Below are 25,027 nucleotides of genomic sequence, written 5' to 3' on the forward strand. Positions count from 1 at the left end.
ACAATTAGGTACAAGAGGAAACAGAGGGCCCTGATCTTGAGAGCTTACAGTCTAGAAGGACTTGGGTCTGAATTGGCAGCCAATTCATTCTGGATTCTGGACTGTATTCTGCACTAAAAATCATCTAGCGTTCACCTTTCATCAGCGGGATTTTTCCAAGCTGCAGTTGTTTTTGGCTGTAAAAGTGTAGGGAGCATATAGTTCCAAAAACGGGAACATGTATGCAAGATCTTTAGTCTGCCTACCAGGAGGCTTAGCTAGAAGTGTTGTGTTTTTTTTTTTTTTTTTACCAGGTCTTTGCTATTGAAGGTCTGCATTTAGAAGTCTAAATGTATACTATATGTAGGAGCTATGTTTCTTTCTTCCTCATTTTGGTTTATTTTTTTTTTTATCCAAAAGAGTTGTTAGTGGTTCTAAACCAGTGTTTCTCAACCTTTTTTCAGTCAGGGCACCTTTAAAATTATGGACAATCCCGAGGCACCCTTTAAAATTACGGGCAGTCCCGAGGCACCCTTTAAAATTACGGGCAGTCCCGAGGCACCCTTTAAAATTACGGGCAGTCCCGAGGCACCCTTTAAAATTACGGGCAGTCCCGAGGCACCCTTTAAAATTACGGGCAGTCCCGAGGCACCCTTTAAAATTACGGGCAGTCCCGAGGCACCCTTTAAAATTACGGGCAGTCCCGAGGCACCCTTTAAAATTACGGGCAGTCCCGAGGCACCCTTTAAAATTACGGACAGTCCCGAGGCACCCTTTAAAATTACGGACAGTCCCGAGGCACCCTCCAAAATTACGGGCAGTCCCGAGGCACCTCTTAAAATTACGGGCAGTCCCGAGGCACCCCATTCTAAAATGTGAAAAGCTATTCTAATAGTTTTATATAACACGGCAACATCCACACATGTAGGACACCCAATGTTAGAGGTGATTTATTCTTCCAAAGCAAATACACTTTTGCACACTGGTACTGACTAGTATTCCAATGTTTCTCTTCTCCCTCAGTTTTTCTCCATCACTGAGCTAATGTGACCCCAGCACTGATGGGGAGGGGCAAACTAGGATGCTGTGCAAGCAGCTGACATCCTCCTTATCAACGGATGATGTCATTGGTTGTCAGAATGCCGGCGGCTACAAGGTCGTAATGGTGCACAATGAAAACCTGTGACTTTGTGTAACTAAAAGGGAGGCTTGTTCCACCCGTTTGGACAATTGTTAGACATTTTTCCCAAGGCACCCCTGAAGAAACCTCAAGGCACCCTGGTTGAGAGAGCCTGTTCTAAACACATTCTCTGCATTACAGAAAACAAAGCTTGCACTGCACCCCCCCCCCCCACTTGGTAGCAGGCTCCCGTTTTTGTCAGTCAAATCCAGTGAGGGACAGGGGGCTGAATCAGGCTAAGTGTGTGTGTCTATGGACGCACGCAGCCCAGCTTTGGATCAAGCCCACGCATTTGCCCCTATAGTAAGTAGCTTTCTATGGGAGAGGACACAGAGGAGGAGCCCAGGGTGCTGGTGGGGGACCCCGGAAGAGGAGGTTCGGCGTCTCTCCCTGCAATACTATTGCATGGTAAACATAATATCTTAATTTAGGAAAATAAACGAGCTTATCCAACCACTTTAATATTGAGATCGGCATAAAGTAACATTGACGCTGACAGACATGCACCTGTGTTATGTGCATTTTCAGTCAAAAGAATAGAGATGTCAAAGTCTCTGCAATGTATCCTTCACAGACTTCCTTACTTTTAATGATGAATTTGAGGCTTGGTATATTGTTACATTGTTACAGCTTTGGATCAGTGTGACTATGTATACCTTTACTGCGGAAATGCCCCTAGAGGCTAGTAATCACTGACATAGACATAATGTCCACTTGCTTCTGGGTCTTGTGCTGAGTGGCAGGTATAATGTATTTCGAATACAGAAGGTTGGCTGCTCAAGATGGGTGCTTTGCATTTACTGAATGAATGCGTTCTCTGGACGAGGTGGAGCGGTGACATCACCCTCTCCACCTCGTCCAATCAGTTTACGGAGTTTTCAGACTTCCTGGGTCATCGGCCAGGTATGGTATGTACATAGTTACGCTGGACCAATATAATTAAATATACACCATGCCTGGAATTTAATTTAACCTCTTCACGCTGGCCGAACACAAATGTCCGGCGTCTGGGCCTAGACGCCGAGCGGCCGCAGATTTGCGTTCTATTAATAAAGAACCTATGCGCTGAGAGCGCGCGCCCTGCGCTCTCCCAGCACACATGTCCGGTACTCACGGAAAGGTCCCGATCTCCTCTTTCGATCGGGACCTTTCCCGATCATGTGACGGCGCGTCACAGCAGTCACATGACCCTAAACCCCGCCCCGCCTCCCAGCCTCTGAAACCCTTAAAGGGCTGGGAGGCGCCGACGTTAAGGGGTTAAACTTCGATTTTGTTTACTTGGTGATAATTGTAGCCATAGATGTAATACATTTTAAACAACTTTACGTTTGCACCTATGCCACTTAACCTTGGTTTTACATTACATACGGATAGCTAAGAATGGAAAAGCTGAAAGAGAAAATTGTAGGGTTTTTATAAAAAAAAAAAAAAAAAAAAAAAAAAAAAAGGCAAATCATAAATAACTAGCTAGAACTCATGAAGTTTTTATTTTCCAGGTATAGTTCCTAACAATGGAACTCATGTCAATGGACACATTAGATGCATTACGTCACCTTGCTGGTCTAGGGCAGGGGTAGGCAACCTGAGAGCCGCAGGACTACAAGTTCCATCATGCCTCTGCAAGTCATAGCTGTAACCGTCAGTTTTGTAATCTCTGCAATGCCTCATGGGAAATGTAGTTACACAACAGCTAGAGAGCCGCAGGTTGCCTACCCCTGGTCTAGGGGATGCTTATTAAAATAAAAAAATAAATTATAAATATATATATGTATGTGTGTTAATATATATATTTTTACACACACACATATATTTGCACGCATATATATATATATATATTTATATGTATGTGTATGTATGTGTGTGTGTATGTGTATATATATATATATATATATATATATATATATATATATATATATATATATATATATATATATGTATGTATATATTTATGTATGTATATGTGTGTGTGTATATATATATATATATATATATATATATATATATATATACATACACACAAATTTTTTCTTTTTTTTAATCTGTGTAGTCTTGTGCAATTCCCAAGTGATCCAGTAGTTGTGTCTGTGACGGCTTTTATTCCATTTTACTAATAAGCAGGGAATGTAACGTTTCATGTTTTTATGATGCACTTTGACTAATGCATATTCTGCTTTACTTGCAGGAGGATCCAGTGGCTCTTCTAATGATAATCGCAATTACCGGTACAGCAACAGATACTATAACAGTGCAGTTGCCCACACAGATTATGAAATGCAGAGTCCACAGGTGAGTGCATTAGTTTTGCTTTGAGGATAAATGCTGTTTTATACTAAAAAAAAACAAAACAAAAAAAAAAACAAAAACCATGCCTCGGTCTGACCTGAGGGCCGGTTCACACCATGAAACTTGCCGTGTGCTCTTGTGCTTTGCATGCAATGCGATTTCAGCCAGTTCTTTTGAATGGTCTGGAATTGTCAGTTCACACCAAAAGCACCCTACTTAAAGAAAAAAAAAAGCACACTAACACTACCATGCAATCCAGTGCAAGCGAACAGACTACATTTGCAATCTGCGTTTAAGGTGTCACTTAGCGAACACCTGCTGATTGCAAATGCAGTGCGTTGGTAATACGGGTTTCCCGCACCGCATTCTGATGTGTCCTGGCCTTTGCAGTTTGAAGCTTTAGGTGTGCGTCTGTTGTTTGCTGTATGCCCCTTTATATATTTCAGACGCATGGTATATTCATTATGTATTCAGTATTGACCAGTTTCTGTGTTGGACCATAAAGTTCTGCTCCTCACCTTGCATGAAGCGGGGAGAGGGCTCCTTCATGGATAAGTGAGGTAGGGCTACCCCCCCATTTTATACTTGGGTGGATGCTGTATCTGTCCCCCTGCCGGCTCTAAGGGTGAGAACTCAGCAATCACATAATCGCTGAGTTCTCGCACCACTCTGAGCAGGGAGTGATGACTGTCAATCACTGTTGTCTGCTCCGCCCCCCAGTGCTGGCTCAGGCTCTCAGTGGTTTACGTCTGGGGTGGATCCCCACTTTAAAGCGGAGTTCCAGTCACCTGTCAAAAAATATGTCAGCAGCTACAAAAACTGTAGCTGTTGACTTTTTAAAAAAACAGCCACTTACCTGTCCCTCAGTCCCGCGGTGTGTTACCCACAGCCTGTGTCACCGGCCATCCTTTATTCCAGGAGGCCGGCATCTTCAGTGTAGGCACCCAGCTGTGATAGCTTGCGGCTTCACAGCCAGGTACCCACTGCGCATGCGCGAGTAGCGCTGCGCTTCATGAATGTCCTTGTAGTCTTCTGGGACCTGTCACGTGTCCCAAAAGAATACAGGGAGGGAGGACACCTTCCGTTTCCGATCGCCTAGGCCAGGGGTGGGCAACTGTGGCCCTCCAGCTGTTGGTGAACTAAAAGTCCCATCATACCTCTACCTTTGGGAGTCATGCTTGTAACTGTCAGTTTTGCAATGCCTCATGGGACTTCTAGTTCTACAACAGCTGGAGGACCGCAGTTGCCCACCCCTGGCCTAGGCGATCTGACCGGAAATGGGAGCGGGTACCTGTTAAATTCGGCGCCCCCCAAAGGTGCCAATCCTTAATGGGAAGCAGTCCTTAAAGCGGAATTTCCCCTTTTGGGTGGAGCTCCGCTTTAAAGTCAGGATCTTTCCCCAGCTTGGACCGGCTGAGTGACGTCCGCCAACAGCAGACTTCAGCTCGCTGTCAGCAGAGAACGGGTCACAGGAGTGCAGGACGAACCGCAACTCCTGTGATCCACAGAAGTTCAGCCAAAATAGCTTTAATTGTACTGCCTTTTTAAGTTGATTTATTTCGATCTCTGATGACAGTGTAATGCTTAAAGTCGATACCAATTTTACTTGAGCCACTGTTGTAGCTTGGAACTGATCAATTTAAAATCTTGGCAATATGTGTGTTTGTTTGTTTTTTTTTTGTTTTTGTTTTTTTTAATTGTTGAAATATTTTTTTTTTAATTAATAGTTGAAATTTTTTTTTTTTAATATTTGAAATATTTTTTTTTTATCTGGTAAATGTAGCTTTTGGCCAAACAGTTTTTTTCATAAAGCTAAATACTTTTTCCATACAGTTGAATTCTTGTGTGCAGTACGTTTATACCCATATACAGGTATAGCATTGATATTGAAGGAGTAAGATCATGTACCTGGTAGAAGCAAGGGGAATGTTCCCGAATGTAAAGTGTCCTCTGTGTCTACACCCGCTAATCCTCTGTTTTTTCTGTCTCTGTTCTTCCGACAGACTCACTCACAGCAGCAGATAAGACTGTGGGCAGGCGGAGATGTCCCCATCACCAACAGCGACTCGTACCCTCAGATCTTACCTCACAAGCCCACTCCCAGTCAGCCGCAGCATTTTCACGGAAGCGAACCGCATCACCCTCACCCGCTGTACCATCACGTCAACCGGCCTCACTACCACCGGCAGCTCATCACCTCCTCCTCTCCGCAAATCCCTGAATCCATGGAGCTCAGCTTGGGACACAGACACCCCCAGTCTTCCTCTTCATTGCACCCACACCACCCTAGCTTAGACTGCAGTCCTTTTGGCTCCTCAAACTTACACTTAGGGGTTTCTGCTTTTCGGACTAGAACAGTCAGCGGGCATAACGACTCCAGCGTGCCTCTGAATTATCCCTACTCTAGCAACACATCCAGCATGGTCGGACCACCTCATATCCGAAACAGGACGGAAAGTGAAGAAAGTGCGATGTTAGGCGTTTGTGTCCCTCAGAGTACAGCAGCAAGCTCTTGATGTTTCTTTCATGTAAAATTAAAGCCATACCAATAATAGAAAAAAAAAAAAACAACAAAAAAACAAAAACGAAATACTGAATTCGGAGGAGGGCTTGACAGGCTGCAGGGTGGGGTTGTGGAAAAAAAAAAAAAGGGTGAGCTGGCTTTTATCACAACCATCAAAAAAAAAAAAAAGTTGTCAAGGTGTAGCTGTTAATGTGAATTGTTTATTTATTAAAAAATAAAAATCACTACGAGGGGAGTGTGAAGTGTGTGTTGACCCATGAGAAGCAGTTTTAACAGACTTCAAATTGGACTGCTCTGTTTTTATTTTTATTTTTTTCTTTTGTTTTATTTTCTTTTCTGTTTTGTTTTTTTGTTTTTCTTTTTTTTTTTATTATTATTGCTTTTTTGACACACTGGTAGAAGTTTAACCTGTGCAAAGACTTCAAGACATTTCCAATGCTTCCATTTCTATCACCAACTTTTCCTTCTTCAGAAAGAAGCAGGACGAATCCAGACTTTCTTTGCACGTCAGTGAACTCGTTTACAGGCCAAAACATCACTCTGCAAAACACTGTCTGTGCCACTTGCCCTACGCTGCCATCTTAACCATTCATCCAGATCTCCTGCGTTCGCCCCCCCTCCAGGCCCCTCCCCCCTCCCCGATTTATACCAACTTTTGCTAGGGTGCAATTAACGCACTTCACTGGAATTATCTTGGCTGCTAACTCCACTCTCTCAACTGGAATTGCTGCTAAAACTCTTTTAACAGTTTGCTTTCTAAAAAAGAAAAAAAAAAAACTTAAAGGTTCCCATGTCTTTTATTTATAACTTCGTACTCAGTCGGTTTTAGCTGTATCAGGAAGGAATTTTAGGAGCATTTTTTTTTTTTTTTTTTTAAATTTTACTGATTCATATTGCAGAAGTTCATTTTTCTTGCCCCTCCCACTCCCTTTTTTCGTATTTCTTTGGTCATCTTTTCAGTTCAGTCCAATCTTTGAAAATGTATATTTTTTTGGGTTTTTTTTTTAAACGCCTTTTTTATTTTTTTCATACACTACAAATTTTATTTTCTCCCCCCGTTTTTATCTAGCCGCTTCTTTTGTTTGGTGCGACCAGCACACTTTTCATGGGTTGTAAAATTTCTAAGCCCTTGCTTCAGTATTAAAACTTTACAGTGCTATGTGCTGTAACAGTAGGGTTTTTATTTTCTTGTTTTCATTTTTTTAATTTTTTCAGAAAAAAAAAAGCAAAATGTAAAGATTAAACTGTCCTTTTCATATCTCTGTGGATAGTAAAGTACTGTTTTATTTTTTTCCTTTTTTTTTTTTTTTTTTTTTTTTTCTTTTTTAATTTATTGTACCAAAGATGGTATTGAGGTTTCACTTTGAAGAGGAAAAAAAAAAATATGAAAACTCAGACATGTAAAATGATTGTCTTTTTAAATGTTTCCTTTCTTCTGTTCTTGCGTGTTTAATTGGGCTTACAATTCTGAATCATGTGTAGTTGCTGTTGGACTCCAAGGCCTTTCACATTCATGTTTGTTTCAAGTATTGTGGGTGATTTGGAGGATCCTAAAAAAATAAAGGACTAGCCAGCTACGTATCAAGCGGTCAGTCTGATTGTGTCGCCAAACTCTACTGAGAGCATCTGTGACAGCAACGCGTTACCCCAGCTGTATAGTCGTAAATTCGAATTGCTTTTGGTAACATGATGAAAATGTGTAATTTTGTAAATGTACGGATCTTTGATTCCATCCCTGATGGTGGCAAATATTTTTATGTAAAAGTGCAGCTCTGCTATATACAGTCAAATATTTACATGTTCTTAACAGTACTGAAGTTTTAAAACAAGTCCGTTTTTGACCTTTTGTAGCTACAGGTACTGTGGAGAAATTAATTGTTAAAATTTACAGCAGAACTATTATTTGTTTCGTTTCAGCCGCTTAGCGCACTCTGTTTTCCCCTCCAGCAGTGACTTGGCATCCTGCCTTTTAACATGACACAGGGTTCTGGAAGGCAACTTTTCCACCGGGTGGGGGGTGGAGAGTTTGAATATGTCACCGCAAGGACACACAAACAATCATTTCCTGTGTCCCCCATTCTCCCAGTAATGCAGCCTGGGGCTGCACTAAAATGCAGACATGCTGCATTTTAATACAGTGCACTGTGCTGACTTTTATAGCAATATACAGCAGCAGCTGTACATTGCCGTGAAGGAAGTTTATTTTGTTTTGTACAAAAACTTTATTTGAAATGTACAAAACAAAGTGTGATGCGCTGAATCGCACACCACATTGTTTTTGTTTTGTATGGTAGAGGGCAATGTGGTGTGTGATTCAGCGCATCACACTGCACTTTGTTTTGTATGGTAGAGGGCAATGTGGTGTGCGATTCAGCGCATCACACTGCACTTTGTTTTTGTTTTGTATGGTAGAGAGCAAAGGGCAGTGTGATGCGCTGAATCGCACACCACATTGCCCTCTACCATACAAAACAAAGAGCAGTGTGATGCGCTGAATCACACACCACATTGCCCTCTACCGTACAAAACAAAGAGCAGTGTGATGCGCTGAATCGCACACCACATTGCCCTCTACCGTAGCTGAGAACGGACCGCTGTCAGAGCGATAAAGGTTCGGCATCTCTCTGTTCCCATGTGAATACACTGAGGCCCGGTTCCTAACAGGCCATGGACTGGTACCAGTCAATGGCCCTAAGGTCCTCTGATCTAACATAAATGCAGTTGCACAGCAAGAGTTGAGAGCGCAGAGTCCAACACCTGACTTGAACCTCTTCACTAATTGTCTTGTAAACTTTGAGGATGAATTGCTCCACATCTCTAACTACAGAGGTCAATGAGGGATTATTAAAAAAAAAAAAAAAAACTATTTACTGTTAAGAATATGCCATTATTTAAAAGTCTATAGCTTCGCCCCATTTTTACTTTTAAAGGCTCAGTCCACGAAAGACCGATATTTCAATGATGGGTGGGTGCCAGTGTGTCAGATCACCCCTCCGTATCCTACACCTTAGGACACCAGAGCTTGTCCCGAGTTTGTCCCTTCAGCTCTATGATATACCCTTCAACCGTGCGATTAAAACTGGCCCAAAATCCTGCACAACCGATTTAATGTTGGAACAATTCGAGGGAAAGGTGAGCGGTACTAAAATAAACATTTACAATAGGACACCTGGGTGATTTAACTCATTGGCATCAATCCTAAATGAAATAGTCGTGTGTGGATGTCATGGCACAGGGTATTTTTTCACTGCATGACCAAAGACCACTGGGCCTCTTTCTGACAAATGAGCGCTTGGAAACTCATAGTTACATCTGACCCTCTGTCCCTTCAGCCTCACTAGCGGGTCATTTTTTGCATCTTTTTTTTGCAAGGGCCGCAGTCTGTCAAGGTAGAGTTGTAGTGATATTTGGTTGTGCAGTTACCTGTTCGTAAACAACCTGTTAAAGTGTACCTGTCGCTTGTGAACTTGTGGAGACCGTTTTGGGCCTGACCACACGTGACTGCCTGTCTACTCCCCAATCTGAGCAAAAACATACTTTAGATTGCCATTGGCCTATTAAGCCCATGTACCTTCCTTCCATTTTCTGGGGTCCTTGGTTCTATTTTTTTATGGCAACTTTAAAGTCGCTGTAGTGACCTTTTACTTACAGAATTTCCTGGGGTCTTTATAGACATTTCCTCCTAGGCCCCTACACATACCTTTTTTCCCTAGGCCCATAGAGATGTTTCCTCCTAGGCCCCTACACATACCTTTTTCCATAGACCCATAGAGATGTTTGTTCCTAGGCCCCTACACATACATTTTTTTCCCTAGGCCCATAGAGATGTTTCCTCCTAGGCCCATAGAGATGTTTCCTCCTAGGTCCCTACGCATACATTTTTCCCTAGGCCCATAGAGATGTTTCCTCCTAGGCCCTTACACAGACCTTTTTCCCTAGGGCCATAGAAATGTTTCCTCCTAGGCCCTTACACGTACCTTTATCCCTAGGCCCATAGAGATGTTTCCTCCTAGGCCCCTACACGTACCTTTTTTCCCTAGGCCCATAGAGATGTTTCCTCCTAGGCCCCTACACATACCTTTTTTCCCTAGGCCCATAGAGATGTTTCCTCCTAGGCCCTTACACATACCTTTTTTCCCTAGGCCCATACAGATGTTTCCTCCTAGGCCCCTACACATACCTTTTTTCCCTAGGCCCATAGAGATGTTCCCTCCTAGGCCCCTACACATACAGTTTTCCCTAGGCCCATAGAGATGTTTCCTCCTAGGCACATAGAAATACCCTCTGCTTAGGCCTGTACAGGTTTTTTTTTTTTTGTTTTCTCATTAGGTCCAACACGTAGGCAAGCCATCACAGAGAACAACTAGGTAGTTTGGGTGACATACTTGAAGTCCATTCTTAAAGGATAAGTTCATCCTTCAGGACAAGTTGCATGTTCCACCTGTTCATTGGGTGTAACGTGTTCCCCCTGCTGGAGCCGCTGCATCTAGTAGTAACTAGTGGGGAATCTTCTTCCTCAATAAAAAAAAAAAAAGTGCCCATGCAGGGGAGCCCTGTGTCCGCCATTCACAAAATGGAGCGGATGTGTCCGCCATTCTCAAAATTCTGTGAATGTTTTCGCAATGAACTACCAGGGCACTGTTAAGTGCTGTGGCAGTTCATTGTCTCTTCCTGTCAGTGTGTATCTGCTTGCCTATACTATGTACAAGCAGACAGATACACTGACAGGTCTGCAGGAGTCCTACATGACACCCACGATCTGCTGTTCACGGGTGCAATGCTTTCTTGGCTCCCAAGTAGAAAAAAAAATGCACATTTTTCTTACCTGCAAAAAGATGTGCATTTATAAATTTATTTTTTGTTTTTTTTTGGGTGATACTTATAGGGATTACAGGAATTGCACTTTGTTCTGCACTCCTGTCTCCCGCTGTCGTCTGACATCACTGAGCTGGCGTCTCTGTGGGGATCCTGACAATAATGTTGGGATCTGCACACATGCTCGACTGGCAGCTGGCTCAGCCTCTGTGTGCTGCTGAGAGACTGAGGAAGCCGCTGCTGCTCCATGCAGGAACTGAGTGATCAGCATTCTTTGATTGCTCAGTTCTTGGTTCAGGCCAGTGGAGGACAGGTGCATCGATGATTCGACCATCTAGTTGACTGATTTTTTCTTTTTTTTTTTTTTTTTGAGTTCTGGTCCGTTTTTAAAAAAAGGTCAGCAGCTACAAATACTGTAGCTGCTGACTTTTAATGTACAGAACCTTACCAGCCCGGGCATCCAATACTATAATCAAACTGGCTGATTCTTTGCTGTTCTTCAGATTCCTGGTGCCGCCATCTTTCTTGTGGGAAGCCGGCTGTGACGACTTGGTGTTTGACAGCTGGCTCCCTGCTGTGTCTGAGCTGAAAATTGCTGCACATTCTCAATGGTCCTGCAGCCTCCTGGGTCATTTGACATGTCCCATGAGGTTTTGAGATGGAGGGGGGAGGTGAACAGAGCAGAAGTGAAACAGGTGCCCTCTCTTAGGGGGCCAAAAAAAAGTTTCAATACATGCAGGGGTGGAGGCGAACGGAATGGAAGTGAAACAGGTACCCTCTCTTAGGGGGCCAAAAAAAAAAGCTTCAATACATGCAAGGTAGGGGGAGGCAAACGGAGTGGAAGTGAAACGGGTACGCTCTCTTAGGGGGCCAAAAAAAAGTTTCACTACATGCAAGGTGGGGGGGAGGCAAACGGAGCGGAAGTGAAACAGGTACTCTTTTAGGGGCCAAAAATAAGTTTCAATAAATGCAGGGGGGGAGGCGAACGGAGTGGAAGTGAAACAGGTACTCTCTTTTAGGGGGCCAAAAATAAAGTTTCAATACATGCAGGGGGGGGAGGGAGGCAAACGGAGCGGAAGTGAAACAGGTACTCTCTTTTAGGGGGCCAAAAAAAGTTTCAATACATGCAGGGGGGGAGGCGAACGGAGTGGAAGTGAAACAGGTACTCTCTTTTAGGGGGCCAAAAATAAAGTTTCAATACATGCAGGGGGGGAGGGAGGCAAACGGAGCGGAAGTGAAACAGGTACTCTCTTTTAGGGGGCCAAAAAAAGTTTCAATACATGCAGGGGGGGAGGGGAACGGAGTGGAAGTGGAACAGGTACTCTCTTTTAGGGGGCCAAAAAAAAGTTTCAATACATGCAGAGGAGGAAGATCAGCATAACTTCCCTTGTCAAGTGAACTTCCGCTTTAACACACTTTTAATTTTGAGGGAAAAAAAAGGTTATAATCGACCGTAACGTTAGCAGAAATAATTTTAATGCATCTATATTTTATATAATGGACCCAAAGTTTTTTTTTTTTGTTTGATTCCTATATCAAGTGACTAAAAAAATTAATCTAGTTAATAAATATATATATATATATATATATATATATATATATATATATATAGTGACTCTACATTTTTTTTATTTCGGTAGAATGTGACATTAAATTGCTTAAATTTTAATCTTTCAGCTTAAAAAATTATCCTTGACACAATATTTTCTCTTCCGGTTTAAGTGACAGGTACACTTTAACCCAATTATATGTTAAGTATAAATAGGTCTCCTTATGGGCATTTCCAAACCACTTGTGCCAGACCTCAAAGGAATCTTGTGTACCGTCTGGTGTATGCTGCTTTTTTTTTTTTTTTTCTTTTTCTTTCTTCTCTCTGCTTTTGTATCGGAGTTGATTCATGTTAATGTACATTGATTCTAGTAAAGGCAGTTTTCTTAAAGCCTCCAATTTTACCTATTTAACAGAGTGACATTTTCTGGGCTTTAAGGCTTTTGTGTGTTCCATATCTATTGTGCTTTCCACCTCTGGACTGGCCTGAAGAGCAGTCAACTACGCAGCCGGTTTATCTACAGGGTCTTTTCGGATTGTAAAAAAAGAAATCGGTTGAACCCAACATAAAGGACTTTCTTTTTTTTTTTTTTTTTTTTCTTCATGAAAATCTTCATTTCTTTGTTTTCCACCAAAGTACAGAAAAAAAAATCTATATGGTATTGAATTCTAGTGGAAAAAAAAAAAAAGACCTTTGGTTGTTTCCTCAACCCTCCTTTATTATAATTTTTTTTTTCCTTCTGATATGTCTGTTATATGACGCAAGTCCCTACTGTTAAGTACAGAGCAGGTTTGTGCTGCACAAGAGATTAATAAATAAGGCTTCTTTGGACTTCTGCACTTTGCAACTAAACTTATTCTAGTGGTGTGTGTTCGAGTCTCTTGCAGTACTCTAATGCTGGACCTTTTCATTATACTACCTGGGGGTGTCTTTGCCATTTTGTAGAAAAAAAAAAAAAACACGCAGATCCGGAACGTTCGCTGGCGGTTTGCAAATGTTTCGTTTTCCTGAACCCACAAAGCCAGGATTACGAAATTTGCTTTTCTGAACGGTAAGAATTTATCACGGGGTGTGACATCAAAGTGACTTACTTGGCCAGTTGTTTTTTTTTTTTTTCTTTTTGCTGATCTACATTTGAACAGCTTTTTTTGTGAAGTTCTCTCTCACACTTGTGATGCTCACGCTAACAAAACAAGGATTTGTCAAGAGAACTGTGTAAAAGGGACACCTTCATTGACGCTTGTATATAATGTATGTTTAAAACATAAAATTTAAGGATGATAAAGTTATCTTTTCTATAGAACATGCTGCTCTAGAATTGTTCTTGTTGGGGTGTAATTATCGTTTTATGACGTTCCATTGACTGCAATTGATCTTCTGTGTCTGAATGGACAACCATGTGTCTTAAAGTCTATCTTTTAGAACCCCCATGTGCCTCAATTCTATCTTTTAGAACCCCCATATGTCCTAAAGTCTATCTTTTAGAACCCCCATGTGCCTAAATTCTATCTTTTAGAACCCCCATGTGTCCTAAAGTCTATCTTTTAGAACCCCCATGTGTCCTAAAGTTTCTTTTAGAACCCCCATGTACCCTAAAGTCTATCTTTTAGAACCCCCATAGACTTTAGGGTACATCTTTTAGAACCCCCATGTGTCCTAAAGTCTATCTTTTAGAACCCCCATGTGTCCTAAAGTCTTATCTTTTAGAACCCCCATGTGCACCTAAAGTTTCTTTTAGAACCCCCATGTGCACCTAAAGTTTCTTTTAGAACCCCCATGTGCCCTAAAGTCTTATCTTTTAGAACCCCCATGTGCACCTAAAGTTTCTTTTAGAACCCCCATGTGCACCTAAAGTTTCTTTTAGAACCCCCATGTGCCCTAAAGTCTATCTTTTAGAACCCCCATGTGCACCTAAAGTTTCTTTTAGAACCCCCATGTGCACCTAAAGTTTCTTTTAGAACCCCCATGTGCCCTAAAGTCTTATCTTTTAGAACCCCCATGTGCACCTAAAGTTTCTTTTAGAACCCCCATGTGCCCTAAAGTCTGTCTTTTAGAACCCCCATGTGCCCCTAAAGTCTATCTTTTAGAACCCCATGTGATTTTGACCACAAAAAAAAAAAGCACTAGATGTTAAATTTTTGGACTTAGGCTGGCCAAACGTGAAGCAAATTTCTTTCCAGTTGAAGGAAAGAAAATTGCTTAATTTCCCTATCAACCCTGAATCCCTCCACATGTCCCTCCCTGTACATTGCATTATACAATACAGCGGTAGTTCTCATTTGGAACTTTTTTTTTTTATTATGTGAACCTTCCTTGAGCTCGCATTGTCCTAGCTTGTACACACACCGGCCATTTGATTAGGTACACCTCTTCAGTTGCTTGGTAACAAATTGCTAATCAGCCAATCACATGGCAGATGTGGTGAAGACAACTTGCTGAAGTTCAAACCGAGCGTCAGAATGGGGAAGAAAGGGATTTAAGTGACTTTGAACATGGCATGGTTGTTGGTGCCAGGCGGGCTGGTCTGAGTATTTCAAAAACTGCTGATCTACTAGGATTTCCACACACAACCATCTCTAGGGTTTACAGAGAATGGGCCGAAAAAGAAAATGTCCAGCGAGTGGCAGTTTGGAGGAAAATGCCTAGTTGATGTCAGAGGAGAATGGGCAGGCTGGTTGCTGAGACATTCAGATGGTAGGGTCAGAATTTGGTGTAAACGACATGAAAGCATGGATCCATCCTGCCTTGTACCAACGGTTCAGGCTGGTGGTGTCATGGTGTGGTGGATCCATCCTGTCTTGTACCAACGGTTCAGGCTGGTGGTGGTGGTGTCATGGTGTGGTGGATCCATCTTGCCTTGTACCAGCAGTTCAGGCTGGTGGTCTCATGCTGTGGTGGATCCATCTTGCCTTGTACCAGCGGTTCAGGTTGGTGGTGTCATGGTGTGGTGGATCCATCTTGCCTTGTACCAACGGTTTAGGCTGGTGGTGGTGTCGTCATGGTCTGGTGGATCCATCTTGCCTTGTACCAGCGGTTCAGGCTAGTGGTGTCATGGTGTGGTGGATCCATCTTGCCTTGTACCAGTGGTTCAGGCTGGTGGTGTCATGGTGTGGTGGATCCATCTTGCCTTGTACCAGCGGTTCAGGCTGGTGGTGTCATGCTGTGGTGGATCCATCTTGCCTTGTACCAACGGTTCATGCTGGTGGTGTTGGTGTAATGGAGTGAGGGAGATTTGCTTGCCACTAGCAAGGTGGACCTAATAAAGTGACTGGTGAGTGTACATTGATATTGTGTTTTGACAGCAGATGGTTTCCCCACCATCACAATATGATTACTGCTATCGGCAGTAATCGCACAAAAAAAATGGCTGGTTGTCCTGAAGCCGATTGATGGAGCAACTTCAAAACAACCAGCCTGCCCATAGATCAGTGTTTCTCAACTCCAGTCCTCATGGACCCCCAACAGGTCATGTTTTCAGGATTTCCCTCAGATGAAACAGCTGTGGTAATTACTAAGGCAGTGAAACTGATCAAATCACCTGTGCAAAATAATGGAAATCCTGAAAACATGACCTGTTGGGGGTCCATGAGGACTGGAGTTGAGAAACACTGCCATAGATGGATTGAAATTGGCTGGCTCATGCCGTGCCGGCCAAATTTCAATCCATCTATGGCTAGCTTTATTACATCTCGGCTCTGGTGAATGTCTTCTCCTTGGGGGGGAGACCCCTATTTTGTGATGAGCTGCTGAATACAGGACGTTTAGGCTCAAGTAATGACGTTGTCCACATTTTTGATAACCTATGAAAATCTGTGTTCAGTGCCCCTCTGCAGTACCTGTTTGGAAGTTATTGCTGTCTCTTCCCTTTTAGAAGATTCAGTCCTGGTGACAATGGACAGCTGGATAAATCGAGTGAAAGTTCTAACTTGGAAGTCGTCGCTGTTGCTGGAATTGAGAAATATTTCAATGGGTGTTTGGTGATCGCTATGAGGGAGATTCTTCTCACTTCTTGTTGTGTCTATAGAAAAAGTGAAATCTACCCAGTGGAACAGAGAGAGGAAAAATCCTGACTGGGATGTAGGTCTGTATGAAAACCAAGGTTTGACTTGGCTGTGCTTTTTGCCTGGCCTAAAACAACCCCCACCCTCCTGTGCCCAAATTATTGCAGCAATCTTTAGTGCCTCTGACCAAAGTCATTACCCTGGCCATCCCGTGGAGTAGATCCTCACCAAAGATCAGGGAAGGAAAGATTTTGCACGGGGGCCCTGAACATTTTTGCAGCCCATCAGCTGAATCCGGTATGGTGGGGCGTGGTGGTAATTTTAAGTCTGGAGAAACCGAAAAGGAAATTACTTATCTTTGTAATTTTTGAAAATATATTTAATAGCTTAATTTATGCACATTTTTCATGAGTGGTTATTTAAAGCTGAATTCCAGGATTTCAGCTAATTTGTAAAAACTGCAGGCAATACCATGAGATGCCTGCCACCTCGTGGACTTATCTCTCTGTAGATCTGACAAGTTTATTGTGCTCCAGGAAGACAACGTTTGGATTTCTAATGCTCACTGCGGTCACTGAAACTGCTATGCCTGCCCAATCACAGAAGCCTTTGCATTTTTTAAAACTAACTTACAAATTACAAAGGCTTCTGTGAATGGTCTGGGTAGGGGTGGGCATAGCTGTTCTGTGTGCTTCTCTCCTCACAAAGCCAAAGTCTATCCTCCGAGTGCAATAAACCTGTCACATATTAGTAATAGAGATATGTCCTGGAGGTGACTTGCGCCTAATTGCACTTAACACATAGTGGCGCATGCACTGGTTTGCAAAGTTACTGAATTCCTGAAATTCAGTTTGAAGAACGTTCTTCACAGAAACGGCCTGAATCTTTGTTAAAAATCATGCGTGTAATCCACGGGTGTCAAACTGGTGGCCCTCCAGCTGTTGCCAAGTCCCATGAGGCATTGCAAGATTGACAGTTACAAGCATGACTTCCAAAGGCAGAGGAATGATGGGACTTGTAGTTTCGCAACAGCTGGTGGGCAGCCAGTTTGACACCCCTGTAGCCTATTGTTAAACCTTTCATTCTGGTGTTTCTCTGCAGGGTGCCAGCCAGAGGGGCTGATTTTTTATTTTTTTTTTAATGCCTGTGGACCTATGAGAATTATCTTCTCCCCCCCCCCCCCCAAAAAAAAAAACAAAAAAAAAACTCTTAGTGGTGGCTGCTGTTGACCATAGATGGTCTCCTGATCTGGCAGAACATAGAATTCTGACGTGAAGCTCAAGACAGGGCAAATAAAAAAAAAATTGTTCTTTTCAGTGGGGCTGCATCTCTGCTTTTATCCAAGTGGGAGGAGCTTACTTACCTGTCCCTAGCCTCCCCTGGCAGGTGGTGCGCCCTCACGATCCAATGGTGGGCCATCCTTTGGCATCTGGTCTCGATAACGTCTGGACCCTAGACCGGTAGAGCGTAGGGGTGCAAATGCTGCAGGAAGGAGTGAAAGATCAGGTAAGAAAGTTTCCCTTAGGCATTAATTAGCTATTCTTGCAGCTACTGTAAAGGATAATTTATTTGGTAGAGTGGGGCTTTAACGTTCATGCCACACTTGACTATCGGAGCATCCAACAACAAACGTCGATTGGTCTGAAACATTTTCGAGCTCAAAGCAGAAAGATTTTTAATCCTAATGCTGCTAGTACTAAGATATATCATATTTACTTGTTTTGAACTTTATTTTTTAACACGTTTCTTTGGTTACTTCCTGGTATCCATGCATAGGCAGATCTCATGCACCCCAGCAGTCTTCGGGAGGGTTCTCAGCTTGGCCTATGCCTGAATTAAGGGCAGATGCATTCCAGGAAGTAAAGGATATATGAATCACCTGCCCTTACACAAAATGTCTACTGCCAGAAATGCCAGGGGGTGCTTTTCAAAGTGATTTCTTCACAAAGTAAAGCATGGAGACATGGTTGGAGCTTTAAATATTGAAAATGACTGAAATGGTGTTTTTGGTTTGAGGTGCTCAGATGCAGTGCAGAAACGGCAAAAACTGACTAATGAAAAATGTAGTTGCTGGCTGGTTATGTTCGTCTTCTGTCATCAGTCATTTATCATGTGAATTATGCAGATCTGCAAAGTCCGAGACAAGAAACCCTTATCTCCACCCTTGTTCTTGGTCAGTACGGAAGTCAGGAAGGAAGTTGGCCTTTTTAAGAAGCTGAGGTCAACAGAGCCAGCTTCCCCACGTGACCCATTTAAATGTTGAGCCGATTGTTTCAGGTGCAATTCGTTCATGGCTGCCCATAGTGATAACTGTTCACGGCAAACAGAGGGTCATCAACTTGAGTGCCGCACTACTGAGCCCACTGAAACCACCACAATATGAAGCAGCAGTGAGCACTCTGAGAAATTGTTCCTATGATTGTTACTCTGTGAAGGAAATATCAGGGTTGTTTTCAAATGCTACTGTTTTGTCGTGTTCATTAGAATCTGATAACACCCAAACAACAGTCAGGATGTGGCCTATAGTGGATAATATCGGTTGCAGTGGATCTGCTCTTTCTCTGAGGATCACTAGCAACCATGCAGAAAAAAAAAAAAAGAGGCAATGAGTTTTGGGAGGCAATTGGCTTTTAATCCCCTAAACGGGCAATTTGTCACCAGCAGAATCTGGCTTGGATATTGGACCATGTTTTAGAGCACGGGTATCAAACTGGTGGCCATACTACAAGTCCCATGAGGCATTGCAAGCTTGATAGTTACAGGGATCACTCCCAAAGGCAGAGGCATGATGGGACTTGTAATTTCGCAACAGCTGGAGGTCCACCAGTTTGACACCCCTGTCCTAGAGGTTTTGACCGTGTTATTGTGTGTTCTAGTTTACAGACCATTTTCCAGATATGAGGGTTGGGGAGACCAGGATTCAAGTTTAGTCAACAGTAATATTTATTAGGTCCACCTTGCTAGTGGCAAGAAAATTTCTCCCACACCATTACACCACCACCAATCTGAACCGTTGGTACAAGGCAGAATGGATCCATGCTTCCATGTTGTTTACACCAAATTCTGACCCTACCATCTGAATGTTGCAGCCACCAGTCTGCCTATTCTCCTCTGACATCAACTAGGCATTTTTGTCCACACAACTGCTGCTCACGGATATCTTTTTTTGGGACCATTCTCTGTAGATCCTAGAGATGGTTGAATGTGAAAATTCCAGTAGATCAGCAGTTTTTGAAATACTCAGACCAGTTTGTCTGTCTCCAACAACCATGCCACCTTCAAAGTAACTTAAATCCCCTTTCTTCCCCCCATTCTGATGCTCAGTTTGAACTTCAGCAAGTTGTCTTCACCATCTTTATATGCCTAAATGCATTTAGTTGCTGCCATGTGATTAGCTGATTAGCAATTTGTGCTACCAAGCAATTGGACGGGTGGACCTAATAAAGTGGCTGGTGAGTGTACATCAACATATGATGGTTTGATTAAAATTGAGATTTATGGGAGCACATTGGCAAGAATACTTCTCTCAAACCTCTCCAGTAAAGTGAACGGTGATTGGCTGTGGTTCTTCCTCTAGCCCCTTATGAAGGTTTTAGAGTATCTTGAAAGCCCTTTTTGAGGAAAACCTAAAGGCTGCTAGTGCTGTCTGTTCATTCTGCAAATGCTAGATGCCCTATCTCTCAAGATATTCCTGTTACTTTAATACTGTGTCAGTAGGCCAGTATTCCGATATCCACATCTGACTTCCCATATAAATACTTGTTCTGGGCCAGTGACTGGTAAGGTACTAAAGCTAGGAGGTCCACATAACAGCCAGACAGTATTATCATACGAATGTGACCAATGCCAGTCTCCCTATTTCTTTAAGAGCTCGTTCATAAGAGCAGATGGGGCAGTAAACTCAGGCGATTGAGCCATGGTTTGACTGCCTGCCTAAACAAAGGCATGCAGCTTTTCAGGGCTATATACATGCTGTGATGCCCTGCCGTACAAGAACTAAATGGCAGGTCGCCCTAGGCCCCTGGTGCCTCTGCCACACACAACCCTTTCAAGTGAACGGTACTGCATTTTTGTGAGTTAAAACAGGTGGTGAGGTGACCTATCACCACCTCGCTGTCAAATGCCCTCTGAAATGCAATCCATTGTGGATTTGAAGTTGTTGGTTCAGCATGGCAGCTACGTAAATTGGCATTGGCAGAAGGGGTCAGCAGTGATAGAATGCCTAATATCCTAAAGAGCACCCAATCAGTGCCTGCTTTAAAGTTGAAATTTCCAAACATGGAACAACTTTGGTGGACACCTGACTTAACCCAACCCAACCCTGACCCGATCATATCTATGCGCTTAGACATCCTATTCAAAATATCTATGCGCTTAGACATCCTATTCAAAAGCCATGACCATTATTATAGCGATGGTCCTCCCTTTGCATCTAGAACAGCTTCCACTCTTCTGGGAAAGATTTCCACAAGATCTTGGAGTTTGTTGGAAGTTGTGCCCGTTCACCCCAAAGCTTGTTAGTGAGGTCAGGTACTGATGAAGATGAGAAGACCTGCCTCACACGGTGTTCCAATTTATCCCAGAGATATTCAGTAGGGTTGAGGTCAGGGATCCATGAAGGCCACTTGAGTTCCTTCATACCACCACCCTACATCCAAAGCTGCTGTCTCCCTTTCTAGAACTGTCCTGCCTCCCGCTCTCCACTCTGAAAACCCGAATAAGGTAGGAGAGTGAAGGGGCAGAGCTGGGGGGAGGGGGGCCTGCAGTGCAAATGTGACAGAGCTGTGGGGTTCTGTAATGTGAATGGTTGGACATTGCTTAGTGGGGCTTAAATGTGAATTGAGGGGCAGTGCTGAGGGGGCTGCAATGCGAATTGAGGGGCAGTGCTGAGGGGGCTACAATGTGAATTTGGGCGCATAACTGAGGGGTACATTTTCATGCAACGTATTGATGTAATTGCGTCATACCAGAATAAAGCCAATGCGTTTTGAAGGGCAAAACACATGGGCTCAAGAACATTGACTGTTCCTAATTGGCCAAAGTAGTCCTCCTTTGCTGCATTCACTAACACTTCCATAATCTGCTGTTCCAAGCCGTAATCACAGTGCAGATTTATTTTGTATCTGCTTACCCAACTCCAGCTACAGTCAAAATGCACAAGCTCTGATGAAGGGTGGGGAAGGTGGCTGGCCCCCTAAACACATTGACTTTATTCTGCTATGAGTCAATTTTATAATTAAATTACCTTGGACGTTTAGTATACATACAATTCAATGAGATCACCAAAGTTGAACTGTGGCTGGGGCATTCAAATATTTACATATTCATAAGCAGTTTTAAAACAAGCCCTTATCGCACTCTGTAGCCACTCTGGAGCAATTAATTCTCAAAAGAAATGCAGTGAAGTCATTCAAGTCATGTCTCTGCTCACCCTTAGCCAAATAGCCAAGCTTCAGAGAAAAAGTGAAAGGTAAACTAAGACACTTTACCTGCACTTTCAGGCTGAATTGCTCTACAGTGCTTATAGCTACAGAGGTCAATGAGTGCTTGTTTTAAGAATCTGTTAATTTTTGAATGTCCATAGCCTGATTACAGTTCTGCTGTACCTGTATCCAGACTATTTACAAATTTCCTAACAAGATCCAATAGCTTTAACCACTTGCTGGTCATACTATGTCATTACCAGGCTATTTTTCAGTGCTGTGAGTCTGACAATGACTCTATCATATCTCTCTTGGTGGAGTTTAGTAACTTTTTTTTTTTACTATATAAAGAGAGAGACCAAACGTTCTGAAAAAAAAAAACATTTCACTTAACTCTGTTAAAATTAAAATGCCAGAATAGTTGGAAGAAAAAGCCCAAAATTACCATTTTTGTTGTAAGTAGATTCCCCAGGGTGCTCTCATTTTTTGCCACTTTTTTTTTTTTTTAAAGAAATGGTATTGAGGGGGTTGAACAGGGAGCTTGAGAATAGTGCACTAAATACATTACATGTAAAGGTCATTCAGGATGGAGATAAAAGGGTGTTGTTCAGCAGTGCAGGATAGGGGAGGGGAGGGGTTAATAAAAGGTCACATGGAGATAGCAGGTGTAGGAGAGTAGGGGCATAAAAGGGTTAAAATAAAAATAAAAAGGATCCCTGTTTCACTGAAGCAATGAGTAAAGCTGCAGCTGATCCATTCAGAACTACTGGATTTACTCTCATTCCCGTGTAAGGGGAGGGATCAACATTATCCTGTGATCGCTGTTATGACTAATCACATCGATCACATGGTACCCAGTCCCATAGATCGGCTGCTGGCACCTATTTATCCGGCGCTGGTTATGAAAGACACTGGGTAAACACAGGGCCTCTGATGTGCAGTTTTAAGATGTACCCTAGGAGAGAAAGGGTTGAAAGCAGCCCTACGCTTGGTACTGCATGTACATGGAGCAATTCATCCTCAAAGTTCACAACAGAGACCTTTTAGTCAGTTTATAACAATTTACAAGCACCTGATGTGGTTTTCTTTTGCATTAGAAGGCAGGCAGACTATCACAGAAAATAGGGAGAGGAGCTGTGGTTTCCGTGCCTTAATTTCTCCACAATGCCTAGAGCTACAGAGGTAAGTGAAAGCTTACGTGAAATTGCTTAAATGGTTTGTTTTGGTTATGAACGTACTATACTTTCTCATAACTAGGTTGCTGGACACAGCTCTTCTTAACCTTGACCATAGGGTCATAGAAGTAGGACACTAGGTAGAAAAGAACCTTAGCACCGCCTATGGGCAGTCCCGTTTGGCATATAACCCCATCTCTGCTAAAGGCAGTCTAGGCTACCTGGTAGTCTGTGCACACTCTTATGGACCTTTATACAGTTGATATGGTTGTCTTCTGATGCTCGTTTTGGCTGCAAGGATATGCAGGTCTCTTTTTTTTTTTTCTTTTTTAGGTGCCTTGTTTGCCCCTTTAGGGATTGGTTGGGTGTTTGCCTGGTTGCTCCAGTTGCCTTTTGGTTTGCCACCCCTCGTTGAGGCACTGCTTTGGGGGCATCCCTATGGTCAAGATTAAGAAGAGCTGTGTCAATGAACTCAGAGAAAGGGATTTTTATGGTAACAAAAAAATCCCGTTTTCGCTTGCATTTATTGACTGACACAGCACCTACCCCTCTACTGGAATTTAGGCTTTCTGACGCTGCTTGGGTATCAACTAGGTTTCCTATAGCAGAGAGAGGGTTATATGGCAGAAGGGAGTGCCAAGTTTCTTTTCTGCCTAGTGTCCTACTAATGTAGGTGGTGATGTAACCCTGTGGTCAAGATTGAGAAGAGCTGTGTCCATCAATGAACTCAGAAAAAGGGATTTTACGGTAACAAAAAAAAAATCCCATTATTCCTAGTATGGATACAGTTCTTTAGACTCCATTTAGTGAACCACAATTCACACAGTTCTGACTGTTGGGGTGGCTTGGCCAATACAGATGCCTGTTGACAGGTCCTCCTGCATTCATATAGAGAAGTCCATTACCCATAGGCAGCAGGTATATAAACAGCTGGTACTCTGTAACTGTTACTCATGTTGGACTTTGAGGCTGACTGGGGGTCAGTGCCTCCCAAGTGCCAGGGCTTGCCATAACAGGGCCTAGTAGACATGTTCTCTGCCTCCTTTGGTTAGTCCATTGACTGTACTGCGTGTCCTGAGACTTTGTTGGGAAGTCTTTGAAGACTTTCCAGTACTGTGATCTTTAGATTTAGCTGAGGATGGCATCTAGATGTAGAATAAAGATGGTGGTAATAAAGGACAAACAAGGCAATGGTGGTAATGAAGACTGATGGGAGAGGAGGGAGGGGATGCTACCCGGAGTCTCTAACTAAGCTACAGCAAGGGATGATGGAGGTAAAAGGTAATTTTCCTGTAATATGTCTATCTCTAATATTCATCAACCTTGAGAATGTTGCAGCAATTACTGGACAAGTTGGAAAAGATAGAACAGGATCGAAACTTTGCAGAAGATGTTGAGATGGTATAGGTGAGGGAAGTTGCCATCTTCTCTCCCTTTGGCTTCTTTCTCCTTTACCAGTTTGGCCTTTTATCATTTCTTTTTGTGAGGTCATTTATGGATTATCTTCTGCCATTTCTGGCTCCATCTTCCAGCTCTGACTCTATTCACTGGATGAACACACACGTCCAAAGGGGTGAGGTCTTACCATACGAGCACGTTGATCTCTGCCCCCACCCAAAAGGCCACTTTGGCTCTTTAGGGTACACAGCATTCACAAACCCTCTTGTTCATGAAAGAAGGCTCATGTTCTCGGTGCTTACATTAGCGCTCAGACCATTTTGCAGCAGTATCTTCCAGTCTTACCAAGCTGAAATTTACACCTCCTCCAGGTGGGTCTTTTGTCTCAGAAGACAAGTAGTATTCACCCCATCCTTTCAAAACAGCTGCTTCCTTACACATGTGCTATTTGGATAGTTCAGCATCCCTATTCATGGAGTACACCCACACAGGTCCTATGGATGGTGAAAGGAAAATGTTTAGCTTCATCCAGGACCTGCTCCATCTTTTATTGTCCACCTATCCAGTGGGGTGGCAAAGCAGGCTGGAGAGATTATACTTGCTGTCACCTATACTTTACATTTTCCATCAGATCTTGCAAAATGTGTAGGAGAGCATGCTTCTGGGCCTCCACCACTATCCATGTTGGGTGGCCGTCTTG

At 43.0% G+C, this 25,027-nt stretch overlaps 1 protein-coding gene across 3 annotated transcripts in view; it reads left to right on the plus strand.

Annotated features, from left to right (window-relative positions):
• Positions 1–7,547, plus strand: part of LOC149436403 (dual specificity tyrosine-phosphorylation-regulated kinase 1B-like) — a 142,460-nt gene extending 134,913 nt beyond the window's left edge. For all 3 annotated transcript variants that reach the window (XM_089661653.1, XM_089661652.1, XM_089661654.1), the window contains exons 10-11: positions 3,342–3,445; positions 5,446–7,547. In XM_089661653.1, the coding sequence (XP_089517779.1) occupies positions 3,342–3,445; positions 5,446–5,958 (617 nt within the window). In that variant the 3' untranslated portion in view covers positions 5,959–7,547. The remainder of the gene's footprint in view (positions 1–3,341; positions 3,446–5,445) is intronic.
• Positions 7,548–25,027: the final 17,480 nt, after the last annotated feature.

This window comes from Staurois parvus, unplaced genomic scaffold (assembly GCF_062004578.1).
Source record: "Staurois parvus isolate SC_StPar_1 unplaced genomic scaffold, SC_StPar_1.0 ptg001359l, whole genome shotgun sequence".
In the NCBI taxonomy this organism is placed as follows: Eukaryota; Metazoa; Chordata; class Amphibia; order Anura; family Ranidae; genus Staurois; species Staurois parvus.